Source organism: Haliotis cracherodii, unplaced genomic scaffold, assembly GCF_022045235.1.
Source record: "Haliotis cracherodii isolate W230 unplaced genomic scaffold, xgHalCrac1.p SCAF_18, whole genome shotgun sequence".
In the NCBI taxonomy this organism is placed as follows: domain Eukaryota; kingdom Metazoa; phylum Mollusca; class Gastropoda; order Lepetellida; family Haliotidae; genus Haliotis; species Haliotis cracherodii.
Window position 1 is genome coordinate 18710701 of NW_027266273.1, and position 13255 is coordinate 18723955.

Consider the following 13255-nt stretch of genomic DNA (forward strand, 5'->3'; position numbering starts at 1 on the left):
ATCATTTTCAGGAAGCATGCTTCCGACAAATAATTACAACACCTGCAGGCTTATGGTTACAATAGTGAGGTGGTAAGAAACTATTTATTGCAAGTTCTACCACGGAATGACTGTGTTGTCAGTAAGCAATTGAACAGTTATATGACAACCTCCTGTAACGCAATCGGGACAGAAAATAGTTCCTGACCACCCTCTAACTATGTCTTGTGGATAAATCTATCACCGCAAATGTAACTGATATTTTTCAGTCAGTCAATGCAGCAGCCTGCTTAGATTGTGTTTGTATTCTCGTCACCTTGGTTTGTTGGGCTGTTGTGGGTTTGGGGGCTGCTGACCAGTGGCTCTCTGTAACTGTAAAGGCTGTAGCTGTGGGCGAAATGTCTGCCCATACATTCGCATGTCACCTGAATTAAGGAGAGAAAATTTTTTAGCAATTCTGTCATGGTACATCTTAAGACTTCTACACCTAACACTAACAGCAGGAAAATATCTGTGTTTACCAAGTTACCATCTGCCAATGAAAAGTGCACACAGCAGCCATACATTTAACATTTACTGCCATTCAGAAACAAGACATCCAAGACATATTAAATATGGTCATGGTCCTACCCAGGACAATTACACTGATAACATAACTGAATAATTGATTAATGACAATGACATTTCATCTTGCAAATGGTTGCTAAAGGAAACTCCTTTCATTATGAATGGTAGCATCTTTTAAAAAAATTGCTTTAAAAAAACACATTTTATAAACACTTCAAGCAGTCGTCTGGCCAATAAAACATAGTGAGTGAGTGAGTGAGTGAGTGAGTGAGTGAGTGAGTGTGGTTTTACGCCGCTTTTAGCAATATTCCAGCAATATGACGGCGGGGACACCAGAAATGGGCTTCACACATTGTACCCATGTCGGGAATCGAACCCGGGTCTTCGGCATGACAAGCGAACGCTTTAACCACTAGGCTACCCGACCGCCCCCAATAAAACATAGAAAGATGGGTGACCGCTAATATACAAACTAGTTTTGTGTTCATCAGTCATGTGACTTACCCGTTCCTAGTTGCTGTGGTCTCACACTGGACCCTGATGGCATGTGACCAGTAATATGACTGAGGTTGCCTGGCAACACGGTGGGAGTGGGTGCCGTGTCCTTGCTGCCATCACCTCCAACACTCTGCTTCTGAAAACAGGTGTTGATAGAGTATCCCTTGTACCCCACTGCATGCTGCCCGATACTACCTGCTTGTGGCGGGATGTTCCCCGCAGGGAGGCCTACTTGCATACTTGGTCTAACGATGGAGAATGGCTGTTGGGTTGAAGGGCCTGGTGTAGCATGAGACTGAACACCGGCAATTTGCATGACCTGATTGACGGGCCTGATGGCTGCTGCTGCCTGCTGGTGAAGCTGGGGGTAGTAGGTTCCATACTGCGGCGAGGTGGCAGTACTGTGCCCACCACCAGACCCGCTTGCTTGCTGCTGAAAGTTCACAGGTTGGGCCATGTTTATTGCTATGCTAGGGTTGGGTATGTTGTTACCTTGACTAGGAGGTGTAGTGGGTCTAATGGTGGAGCCTGTTGGCCCAGTAAAGCTGTAGCCCAGCTGAGGATTAGTGGAGGATACACTATAGAACACTGGGGATTGGGCCTGTTGCCCATAGCTGCTCTGCTGTTGCTGCTGCTGGCTATAGGGGCTGTATTGTATAGAGTATGAGGGAACATTACTGTCCTGGTGAGGACCCGTGTACACTCCAGTCTGTGACACATTACTAGATGCTGACATGTCTGCACTTTGAGAAGCACTCTGTTGAACCACAACATTAGGATAGTTTGTTGTTGGGTAACCTTGAACATAGGCCTGTGAGTACTGTCCTATATGGGGCACATTTGCTGGATGTGGCTGTGGCTGACTTTCCATAGAGCTCTGACTCTGCATCTGATATGGCACCTGATACGTGTAGCGCACTGGTTGGCCTGTCACACCTTGTGGCCCAGGGTAGTATGTAGGCTGTAACACACAGATGGTAGATAAGATATCAAGTCAAGCATTATTTATTTTCAAGACCATATGGCCCATAATGCATATGCAGCATTAGAAATTAGCACTAGTCATATAGTCCTTGCCAAACTGCCCAAAAGTTAAGGTATCCTAATGACTGGTAGAAATTAGCCCTTTTTAAGGGTTTTGAAATATGTTATCATTATAAGGACTTGTGGACCAAAATTGTTAGTTGTATACAATTCACATGAGTGATGCATTATTTATATTATTACAGTCTACCAACCAAATGATGTTACAGATCTCCTCTAAGTTGAATACTGCATGCACAAATATCGATATTGCAAACAGAACTTTTTAATTTCTGGTCTTAGTAACGTATCGAGCATATTAATGTTCATTAAATGTGTTAGCTTTGTGTGATCTAGATCACATACTGGGCAATTAAACAGCACATGGTTTTCCGTTCCAGATACTGAACATACTGGACATATATATTCTAAATTATTTATAGCAACACTGACCCCTATGACAATCCTGTATTCGAAAGAAATATATCCATTTCTGAACTTAATCAATTCCCTTCTAAAATGTAAAATGTTGATATGTAACAAGTATATCTCACATTCAAACAAGAACTTAAAGCAAGCATAGAATTCTAAAGTTTTAGATGAAGTTCCTGATCCTTGCCAATATTGAACAAAGCAATCCTTTAACCTTTGTTTAAATACCTTCAGAGCTAATTGAACATCCCCCACCTCCTGTGAAAACCATATTGTTCCCCAAAGCAAAGCACTATCGTATGTTACCCAGTTGGGGTGGCCTCTTTCACGTGTTTCCAATTCTAACCCGACTCTTCACAGGTCTTTAACATTATATTATACTGATGTTGATATCCATGTTGGCAATGAAGTGATACATAACTAATACTTAACAGGTCTTTTGTGGAAAATAACAGATAGAGGATGTCTACTAGGGGTGACTATTGGAGCTATTTTCAATAGAAGCCCTAACTATTGTTATAGTATTGCAATAGATGTCAACCATATGTCAACCAGATTAAAGAATTAATAATGATATTAATCAATGTAACAGAAATGAATAAAGTATTGCTGACAATTCCAAAATCAGGCATTTTTCTCCCTGTTGAGAACTCAAACCAAAGGGCAGTTACTCTGAGTCTGAAGTAGTCACAATCCTTGCTTACCAACATACAGGCAGGTTTGAAACAGGCCTAAATAATGTTTTATTTATAACTTATTGAAACTATTGATTGTTATGCATACTATTGACAATATATTGGTATTTTAAAATTCCTATCGATACAGTACTATCATGGTGCAAAAGGTCAAAAAGTAAGACATATCATTACACTCTGAATGTCTGCCCCATTCACCATACATGACACGATTTGATAATTAATAATTCATATTTAAGAGAACCGTTCAAAAGTTTGTGTGGATACATTCAACAGATTCACAGAATGAAAAAACCTTGGTTACACATCCATAAGTTTAAATACCTACAACCTTTACATCAAACATCTGACGACATCTTCGAGGCTTTAGGGGTAGTCATTAGAACAAGATGTTCCTAAGCAATAACAACAGTCGTGGCAGACAAGCGAGATAAGATATAGATAGAGTGTAATGTGTGGCATGCAGTCTCACTGTTTAAACAGGCACAAGCACAACAAAGTCCAAAATACATGTAAGCTACTTCAGTGTTAATTATAAAGAGTGGTTTCTCTCACAATGAACAAACTACACTCATTTCTTTGAATGTTGAGGATGGAAGAGATCATACATTTGCAGTAAAATTGTTAATGGGCAAATGAAGCAATGTGCCAGTGGACATCAAAGGGAGATAATCTTGTGAGCTCTCAAAGTGTTATCAAAATGATGGCATGAAAGAGCACGTAAGGTTGCCATCAAGTGCTCTGGGAGACAAAATAACTCCTGAAATATGGATACTCCAATTAGACAAGTCACACCAAAGACCAAATTAACATATTACTGTGGGCTGCTTTTGAGGTACCCCTTGTTGTTTAAGTCATATCAAAACAACAATGGTCAGCTGTATAGTTCAATGTTATGCAAAACTACCATTTACTTTCTTGTGCATTTTCAGTAACCAATGGCATTACCTTGCGAAACTAGCAAGATATCTTATCCACCAAAAATTGGATACAAGTAATTTGTAAAGGAACACAATTTGCAATATATCAAATCCTTCAGAGATCAGGATTTGCTCGGATCTGAGCAGAGATTGTGGAGTTTCAAGTTACAAAATGACATTCCATTAACAGACTCAGTGCTGGTCTTTTTAGAGAGGGCTGGGGATAGTTTATCTTGAAGACAGATAACAGAAATCATATAACTGAGCAAAAGCCACTGTGAAACAAAGAAAATAACATAAATACAAAGTTTGTTCTCAGGTGTGCCTTTTGTAACTGCCATAAGAGTGAGTGAGTGAGTTGGGTTTAACGCCGCTTTTAACAGTATTCCAGTTATATCGTGGCGTGTCAGCTTAATGTGGGAGGAAAGCCCAAAGTGATGCAGGTCTCAGACGTTTACCACTTCGGTGAAACCCTCGAGCACCGGTATGGTGCTGACAAACCTAGAAACATAATCGGGGCGAACCGGGATTCGAACCCACAATCATAGGTTTCTGGCGTGTCCAAGGGACGCAACTCTGCACAGCAAATCGCAGCGCCTTAGACGACTGGGCCACCCGTGGCCCCTACTGCCATAAGACAAAGTGGTAATGAAATATTATATTTACTGCAAACAATTCAATGTCTAGTTACCTGTATATACGGAGGTTGGGATTGGTAGGGTTGTTGGGTGCTCATCATGATGTGGGAGCCCTGCTGGGTGTGGGGGGCAGGCCCACGCTGCTGCAGGGAATCTATTATGTCGGTTGACATATGCATGTTTGAAAACTGATGTATGGTGTCTTGATCCTGAAATTAAAAAATGCATAAGGTAAGTATCAAGAACAGTTTGAGGCAGCAACTTTGGTTATAAACCATTTAAGCAGTACGTCATAGGTATCACAGCATGGACATCCATCCAACGCTCTATCATGCCAGCCTTAACATTAGCCATGTAGATTGCCAAATAAAAAAACCCAACTAAATTATATTTTGGGGTTGTATTTTTATCAGCAACAATCCTACACCAAGGATTGTAAATGAGTCAAAAACAGTCAAAGTAAACAAATGAGAGGTTCCAATCTGTTATATTTAAAATAATTAGGTATATAATGGGATTCAAAATAATTGTCAACTTACAACATGGGTACATACACTAGAATATTGTGTTGGTAGACTATTTGGGAATGATGTTGATGAAGGTGTCGATGGATGTACTGATGACCCTGCACTGGGTAGCCAGGGTGGGGGTTGGGCTGGATCATACCGATACAAAGACCCGTCGGGATTCACATGGGGTTGTACTGAAACATGAAATCATTGAAGTATTTGCTACAATCTTACTTTAGACAAGTAACAGGGTCATCATTCTTTAAAAGAAACATTAATTTATCAAATGCAACAAATAAATGTGACCAATCAGTTAAATAAACAAAAAAACACACACACAAAAAAAAACATTAATCACAATCGAAAAAAAATATATTTAAAAATATAAATAATCACAATCAAATAAACAAACATGAAAAAAGTATGACTCCAAGTGCATCATTAAAGACAACCAATCATTTTCCAATTAGCATCTCAAGCAGTACAGTCACAGAAACCAATGGTATGAAAACAGGCACATGTATCTTTTGTTGGTAAAAAGCATGCACACACACTGAATTGCAAACAAATACAGTATAATGTATGTGGGCTATCACAGACATCTAGAAACATCAAGCTTGTGATAGATGATAGTTCCACTATATGTGCAGCTACTGACACTATACAAGAGGTTATGTTAACTGAAATAATCTCACAGGTCTATGCCTATACCTGGCAGTGATAGAAATTAAGGGTGATGTCCTTGAATTTTTCTGCTGTTGTATTTTGGTTGAGGAACCCTCAATCGTTAAAGTTTCAACATTAATTAACAAGGGCCCCATTACACAAAATAATCCGAGCACTATGACTGATTAAGTCAATGTTAAAGTATGACCTTCTGATCATCCTCGCGTTAAGACCATTTGGTGGAAAGCGGCTCTGGATCATTTAACTATTCATTCTTAATTTCTATTACTACCTCAGCTGCATCGTCAAACATGGAATATAACCGACTGTTGTGATGACAGATTCTTCCTGGGGATCTTAACAGACAACGACAAGGACCGGCAACAGATGTCTAATGTTCCGCGTTGTGGCACATATTTTATTGAACATAACAAAAGCTGATATACATGTAAATGAGAGAGAATGCTCCACATGTTACCATTTACACTGCAGGGAACTATTATTACAATAGGTCAGTACATTATTTTCTGAGGACAACTATATTTGACAAATTACTCATCTTGTCTTTACATGACAGTCATTGAAAACCAGCACACAATGAATGTATGTATCTACATGAAAAATATGACAAAGTGATAGAGTAACACAATTAAAATTCTCTACATTGAAAACATTCTAGTCAACTGTCTAAAGCTTGTAACTTTTCATCAGTATTACTTAGAAAACATATCAGCTGACGAGAACATATGATAAACTTGATAACCATGGTTACTTTCACAGCTAAACAAATACTACTAAATACAGTCATTTGATATTCCAGAAATGTCCCATCAGTGAGTCCCATAAATGCCCATCTGAAACATTCCACTATGCATAGCAGCTTGATGGACATACACCTGAGAGATAATAGAAACAGAATCAACATGTACAAAGACAGTTATAAAGAGCAAAAAGATAGAAAAGGGATTCATGCTTGTTAAAACAGACAAATCCCACCCACATGTTTGTGGGTTGATTATCATACTTCCAGGCGGGATGTTGGTAGGGTCCATCGCTACCAGGAAGGCATATTGGGAACTTGGGCCCGGTCCACCACCACCTGAACAAAGTAAAGGAGCTGCTGTCAAACATATCGGAACTCTACTCAAGCTATAGAATCACTTGAAGAAGGCATTAACCCAGTGGGTAGATGCAAAATAGTTAACACATCACTGCAGTTTGCAATGGAGGACAAAGTTCTTCAGACTCGAGTCCTCAACCTTGCAATATCTCTCCACATCATTATTCAAACTGAGGTAGGTGAAAATCAGTCAGCATGATGTTGAGACATATTTCATGTGTAGGTGTGATTAATTCGGGGAGGTATAAAGAAAGGATTTAGAAATTCAACATAACCGTTGTAAATAATTCAGTGGCGATGTTTTACATGCATCACCTGAAACTATTCACTTGTCAGACAGTAATTTGTACAGTTCAGATTTGGTATGGTCTTACGACAATAACCACCACTTCTAATTAATGAGACTGCAAAGCAAACAATGACAAGGTCTATCAATATTTGTCATCACTGTCGCCACCCAGACATCATATCTCAAGAACATCCTTCTTATGACTATAGCACATAACAACCACAGAAGGTCCAAATCTATCCAACTTGGAGGTTATCATCCATACACTAATCCATGCCTCCAAAACAGCTGGTTCCTACACTACTCCTCTCAACCTCTCTTTCCACATGCCTGCTACAACAAAGTATCAACTTTATCCAGAGTGTGTGGAGATGATGACAGGGGACAACAAAGGTTCATATTCCCGGCAACAAATGTGGCCTTACCCTGTTGTGTGGTGATGGCAGAGAAAAGAATTCTGATACTGATGACAGTTGCCTTTACTGATGTGGAAGAAAAGCATGTGCTAATGGTAGAGAAAAAGGTTCATAGAGTGTTCATACAGTTAACAGATGATGGCCATATCCAAAGTTTGAGTTGAAGGCAACAAGAAAAGTTAAAATACAGTTGTTAAAAACATCTTCCCACAAATTCAATACAAGGTGTGTCCTCCACATACAATAATGACTTCTTGACCTCGCACAATGAAAGAAATTTGGACTCCATGTTGATGCTTGTTCCTTCTTGAAGCTAGAAAGTCCGGACGTCTGCAGCAGGGGGATTCCTCAGACAGTCACATCAATCCAATAGGTTCCAGATGTGACATAAAGGACAGATCAGTGGATCGGACAGGCACACCAAAACAGTACAGAATGTCATCACGGTATTTATCACCAAGTACAGAATGTCACCTCAGTTTGTCCTGTGTTACCAAGTTAGATTCTCTCAAATTATTTGAAATCTGTCCTTGACCTGGTTCCTGTTGAGCCATCTCGATCACAGCCCTGGTCTGATCCTGTGAATGTTCCACCATGTTACACCTACATTCTACAATCCTACCACAAGCCAGAAACACAAGTATAATAAAATACTGTTTGGTCTAATAAGTTCAGCTTATAATAGGCCATATGACAACACTAAAATACTAAAAATGATGCCACGAGACTAAAAATTGTTGTCTTACCTGCAGTGTGTAAAGATTGTTGCCTTACCTGAGATGCGTTGTGATGCGGATAGATAATTGAGTCAAAAATAATTGCCTTACCTGAGGTGTGTGGTGATGGAACAGGGCCAGTGGAACTGCTGCGGGAGAGTGGCGAGTGATCCGACTGGCTGCCTGGTGGGGATGTTGGCACAGGGTACGGCCGACCAGACCCGCAGTCAAAGCTACCCGATGTGCCACTGCTTACTGAATCTATTATGAGAGGATGTTTTTCAATACAAACTATACAAGATGTTTTAGGTAATACAAACTGAGGTTACAAAGAAAAACAATAGCACACATCAAAATCTTGCTTCCTCATGATAGACAACCCCCAAAGGGTTCCTGGAAAGGTCCCCAGCAACCCAAACCTGTCAGGTGACAATATGGACTGAGTGATCAGTCTCTGTGACTTGGTTGACTGATTTCAATCACTGGTTTGTGGGGTCCAGATTTCATAATTTCATCATTTGTAAATTTGTACGGTAATAGAATGTATAAAACATAAAAACAAACTTCAAAACTAGAATTCTTTAAATCATTGTAAAGGTTGATTAATTTCAAAACTCAAGATTCAGTAGCTTGAAACAGTATAAGTACAACATCAAATATATTTTTTACACTATTAAAAGATAGAACGGAAAATATGATGCAACTTAAATTTGCTTTACAGAGTTGACTATTAAATGATCAGTTGATCATCTCTTAATGAAAGTACAGAAAACAATGTTCAGTGAAGGAACCCTTGGTGCTCAGGTAGTTTTTTCTTTAAAAGTAACATTTCTGAGCACTTGTAGAACTTTAGATCAAACAAGATAAAGAAATAAACTGGAATTGAATCATGCCACCCCTTGCTACTGATATGATCAAAATGACTTTGTATATTACCTTCACCATGACAACTGGTTACCATACCTGCTTTGGAGAAGCTTGCTGAGCCATGGCTTTTCACCAAAGGATGTCCTGGCATGCCACCATAGCTGTTGGCTTTCTGTATACTCAGCCGAGACTGTTTACCCGTGTTTTCACATGACCCATACCCACTGGAGTCTGTACTTGGCTGCCGCGAACCAAGGTCTTCCTTGCTGCTCACAAGGCTGGATTTACCCGATCGACTATTAATAAAATATCATAAACCATCTTGCATAATTACTTGTTAAATTAAACCAAAATTTCTGGTTTTTACTGGAAATAAATCTTAAACTTCTATTGTGTGAAAAATGTAGAATTTGAAAGAAGAGATATAAAGCATCCAGGATCAACATGTGAGCTGACTCGATGGAAACATACCTCACTAATGGAGCACAAGACAGGTAATCTTCAGAGCCACCCTGTAAGAAGAAGACACAAGATTATAGTCCATGCAGGCAACATGAACAAAAACAGCCACTACTAACGATATGAAAAAAAATATACTAAGAAAACAATTTGTGAAGCTGTTTACACTACAATGAGTCACGGCTGAGAACAAGTAATGAATCTTAATGTCAAGGGCAAATGAGAAAGTGTCATCAGTTTTTATAATGTTCTTGTACATACTCCTCAAGAAAGGAAAAATCATAACCAGATTTTATGTGAGAAGTAACTAATGATGGGTATTGGCCTCAATTTTGTATTGCAATTTATTGTAATAATTATTCAGGTATTGTGATAACTACCACATACATTGCAGGCGTTCTTTCATCTATAATTTGTTTCAAACCTGAATAAAAAACACCTTTCCCCACACATTTCTGACAACTTTATATTCGTCCACCATGTTGTAAGATGTTGCTTTGGTCTCCATGCATGAGAAACAGACATTTTATATACAGAACACTTGTCCTGAATAGTTTCACTTCTGCGATAACAGGAATAAGTTGCTAATCTTGAGTGTCATAATTTTGATTCAACTTGTCACTGCATGATTTTGAAAAAGAAACGCAATATACCAGTCACCTTTCCAAAGCAAGGGAGTTGTTACCTGACTATATAAGTCCAGTTTCCACCCTTGCCAAACTAGGCAGGAATTCCGGGGTTACATTTTGATTGGACTAACGAGTCGATGCATTGTGCAATCAAAATTGCGTAACAAAATTGACATCCGATTCGTAAACATGGATTTCAACATGCAGATTTCGGTAGAGTGAAGGATTTGCAAAGCATGTGCACTGCCAACTGGGCATTGACAATCTTTTCATGTTTTTATTCAAGGAACTAAAGTGATTTGATACACATTTCGTGAGGTAGGGCTCGTTTTATTACAATATAGATCTTGATTATCCATCAAATCGTCTTGACTGGATGATAAAGGTCAATAGGAGGGACACAGAAGGGACATAACTCATAATAGCCACTGGTAGTGCTACGGTTGTGCCTGGAAATTCCAGCCTAGTTCGGCAAGGGTGGAAAGTGGACTTGTATAATCAGTTAACTCCCTTATCGGGAAGGTGTATACCAGTAGTTTCCAAATGTATTCTCAGGGAGATGTGAGAACTCTTGACATTACTTTCACGTGTCTCTTTCATAAATGCATCAATATCACCTATACACTTTTGTTCTTGAAAAGCATATCAGTAAAATCTTCCAAAATTTAGAAATATGTCCCAGTCCAATATGACAAAACTATGGAGCAGTTAGGATCCTGAATGTTGTAAGTTTGATGTTGTTCCCTGTGTTTGAACAGCGGCATTGTGTCAACAGTCAATTAAGCATCAGAAACAATAAGCCTTGTCATAACACTTATGTCAAAATCTACAGCTTTAGGGGGTCCACAGATTTCTTATTTATTTTCTAAACTGGTCATATCTGTCAGGGAACATATTATCTACCTCTCCATTCTTGAATATTCTAGCTTTGGCTTCTTCGTAGCTCTTCTGTCTTTCTTCCAGTGATTTGGCACGGTTGCTACCAAATAGGTGCTTTTCTAAACCTTTACTCTGAAAAATCAAAAGATCCTTAAATGTAGCAAATCCACAAAAGTACAAAAATTATGAATTGCATATTTTACCTCTTATCCTATATACAGTCCTCTGAACTGATGCCTATAGACTTTACCTAAAAATAGCTGACAACAGGGAACCAACTTTGTTGGTTTCACACATTGAGTGATACTGCTAGAAATAATAGGCATTGAGACGTATTCACAATTTTATCAACTTCAACAGGACATTCTTTCATATTTTAACCAAATATGAAAAATATCTTAGAGACATTTTGGGTGACAATCAGTCAATGCCCTAGAAAATGAACTGATCCATAGAAGGCTGATAATTAAATCAATGTTTTCATGTTTGCAAAGGTACTTTAGTAACGTTTGATGGTACTGAACACTGAACATTTTTAGCCTTATTGAAATCAGCTTTCTACAAACTCATAATCAATTACTTACTTCTTTTTCATCTAAACTTGGTGCTTTCCTAGGTAATATTTTCTTTTTTGTACCCATATCCCCACCCTTCTGTATATGATCTTCAAAACAAAAATCAGGTCTGAAAATAAATCAAAAAGATGTTAAGACCTGGAGAGTGTACACATAATTCACTGTCATGGAGAGCTTCCTTGATTTATACTGCATTTCTTCAAACTTGATTGTAAAAAGCAAAAGAATGCTTTCACATCAATTTAAAAACAAATCCAAATTTACTGCAAGAATTCCCCTTGAGCACTCGCATACTGTCACCATGTGGGAAATCAATCCCAGGCTCACAGTGTGACAAACCAATGCATTAACCACTAGGCTACCACTCAGAAATACTGCCAGAATTTAGGAACTACAGAAGGAAGGTGTAAACATAATTCTCTGGAAAGATGATGAAATACTGCAACATCATGACAAACAAACTTCATGGACACCAAACCATTACAATGGATAGACTTAAATTCAACATAAAAAACACTTCTAATTTGAACATACTCATTCACAATCGGAGATTGATGCTAAACTCATAGATGAAAGTGCAATTTTCTATTATTAAATATAAAGATATCTATATCATATTTGTGTCAATAGATAGTGTATGTTTTCATAATAATTAGGAAATAATTACATAGAAATGTAAGCCTACACAATTGAATCACATGCAATCTTTAACATAACAAAGAAAAGTGCATCTCCAACACAAATAATGTTTAAAATAGTTTCAATGATCAAATATATGCATGTACCAAAGCAAGTACAAAAAGATATTAGGTGAAGATTCAATGAAATACTTACATCCTTGTGATTTTAGTTTTACTAACTATTACAGCTTTGCCACTCTGGTCAACATTGTGGTCCAGGCCGAAGAACGCCGCAATTCGATGAACCAGCATACGATCATACGACGACATCTCAGCAAACTGGAGAAACTGATGTCTGTAGGAAATGATTGAATGAACATAAGCACAAAACATGAATTGCAAAATGTTGGTTATATAGTAAATGTTTTTAAATCAAAATGCCTAAATTCAGTTCAAAATTCAAGCCAACATGAGAATGAATATTTCAACAGAATGAGGGAAAAGTATCGTGCAATCAGCATAATAGGTAGACATATCGCCTTAAGCAATACATAATGGCTTGTTCAGATTTATGAGGTTTTAGTGAACAATTAAAACTGTCAAAGAAAACCTCCAAAATCATTGCCAATAACCCTTTTCTACTTGTTAATTCTCTCTTGCATTGTCTCTTGCATTCTCTCTTGCACTCACTCATGCATGCTCACACACAAAGAGACACAGAGATACAGACACACAAAGACACAGACACACACAATACT

The 13255-nt window shown here is 38.3% G+C and overlaps 1 protein-coding gene across 11 annotated transcripts in view; it reads right to left on the reverse strand.

Moving 5' to 3' along the window:
- LOC139465845 (cAMP-regulated phosphoprotein 21-like) overlaps nucleotides 1-13255 on the reverse strand; it is a 71701-nt gene that overhangs the window by 6346 nt on the left and 52100 nt on the right. For 6 of the 11 annotated variants that reach the window (XM_071247787.1, XM_071247789.1, XM_071247792.1 and 3 more), the window contains exons 7-17: nucleotides 12712-12852; nucleotides 11887-11986; nucleotides 11327-11434; nucleotides 9807-9847; nucleotides 9432-9631; nucleotides 8580-8729; nucleotides 6928-7026; nucleotides 5292-5455; nucleotides 4806-4961; nucleotides 1051-2005; nucleotides 296-404 (exon numbers count right to left, since the gene is read on the reverse strand). In XM_071247787.1, the coding sequence (XP_071103888.1) occupies nucleotides 296-404; nucleotides 1051-2005; nucleotides 4806-4961; nucleotides 5292-5455; nucleotides 6928-7026; nucleotides 8580-8729; nucleotides 9432-9631; nucleotides 9807-9847; nucleotides 11327-11434; nucleotides 11887-11986; nucleotides 12712-12852 (2223 nt within the window). Of the gene's footprint in view, nucleotides 1-291; nucleotides 405-1050; nucleotides 2006-4805; nucleotides 4962-5291; nucleotides 5456-6927; nucleotides 7027-8579; nucleotides 8730-9431; nucleotides 9632-9806; nucleotides 9848-11326; nucleotides 11435-11886; nucleotides 11987-12711; nucleotides 12853-13255 lie in introns of those variants that run through there. The other 5 variants (XM_071247796.1, XM_071247797.1, XM_071247794.1 and 2 more) reach the window with 5 other exon arrangements.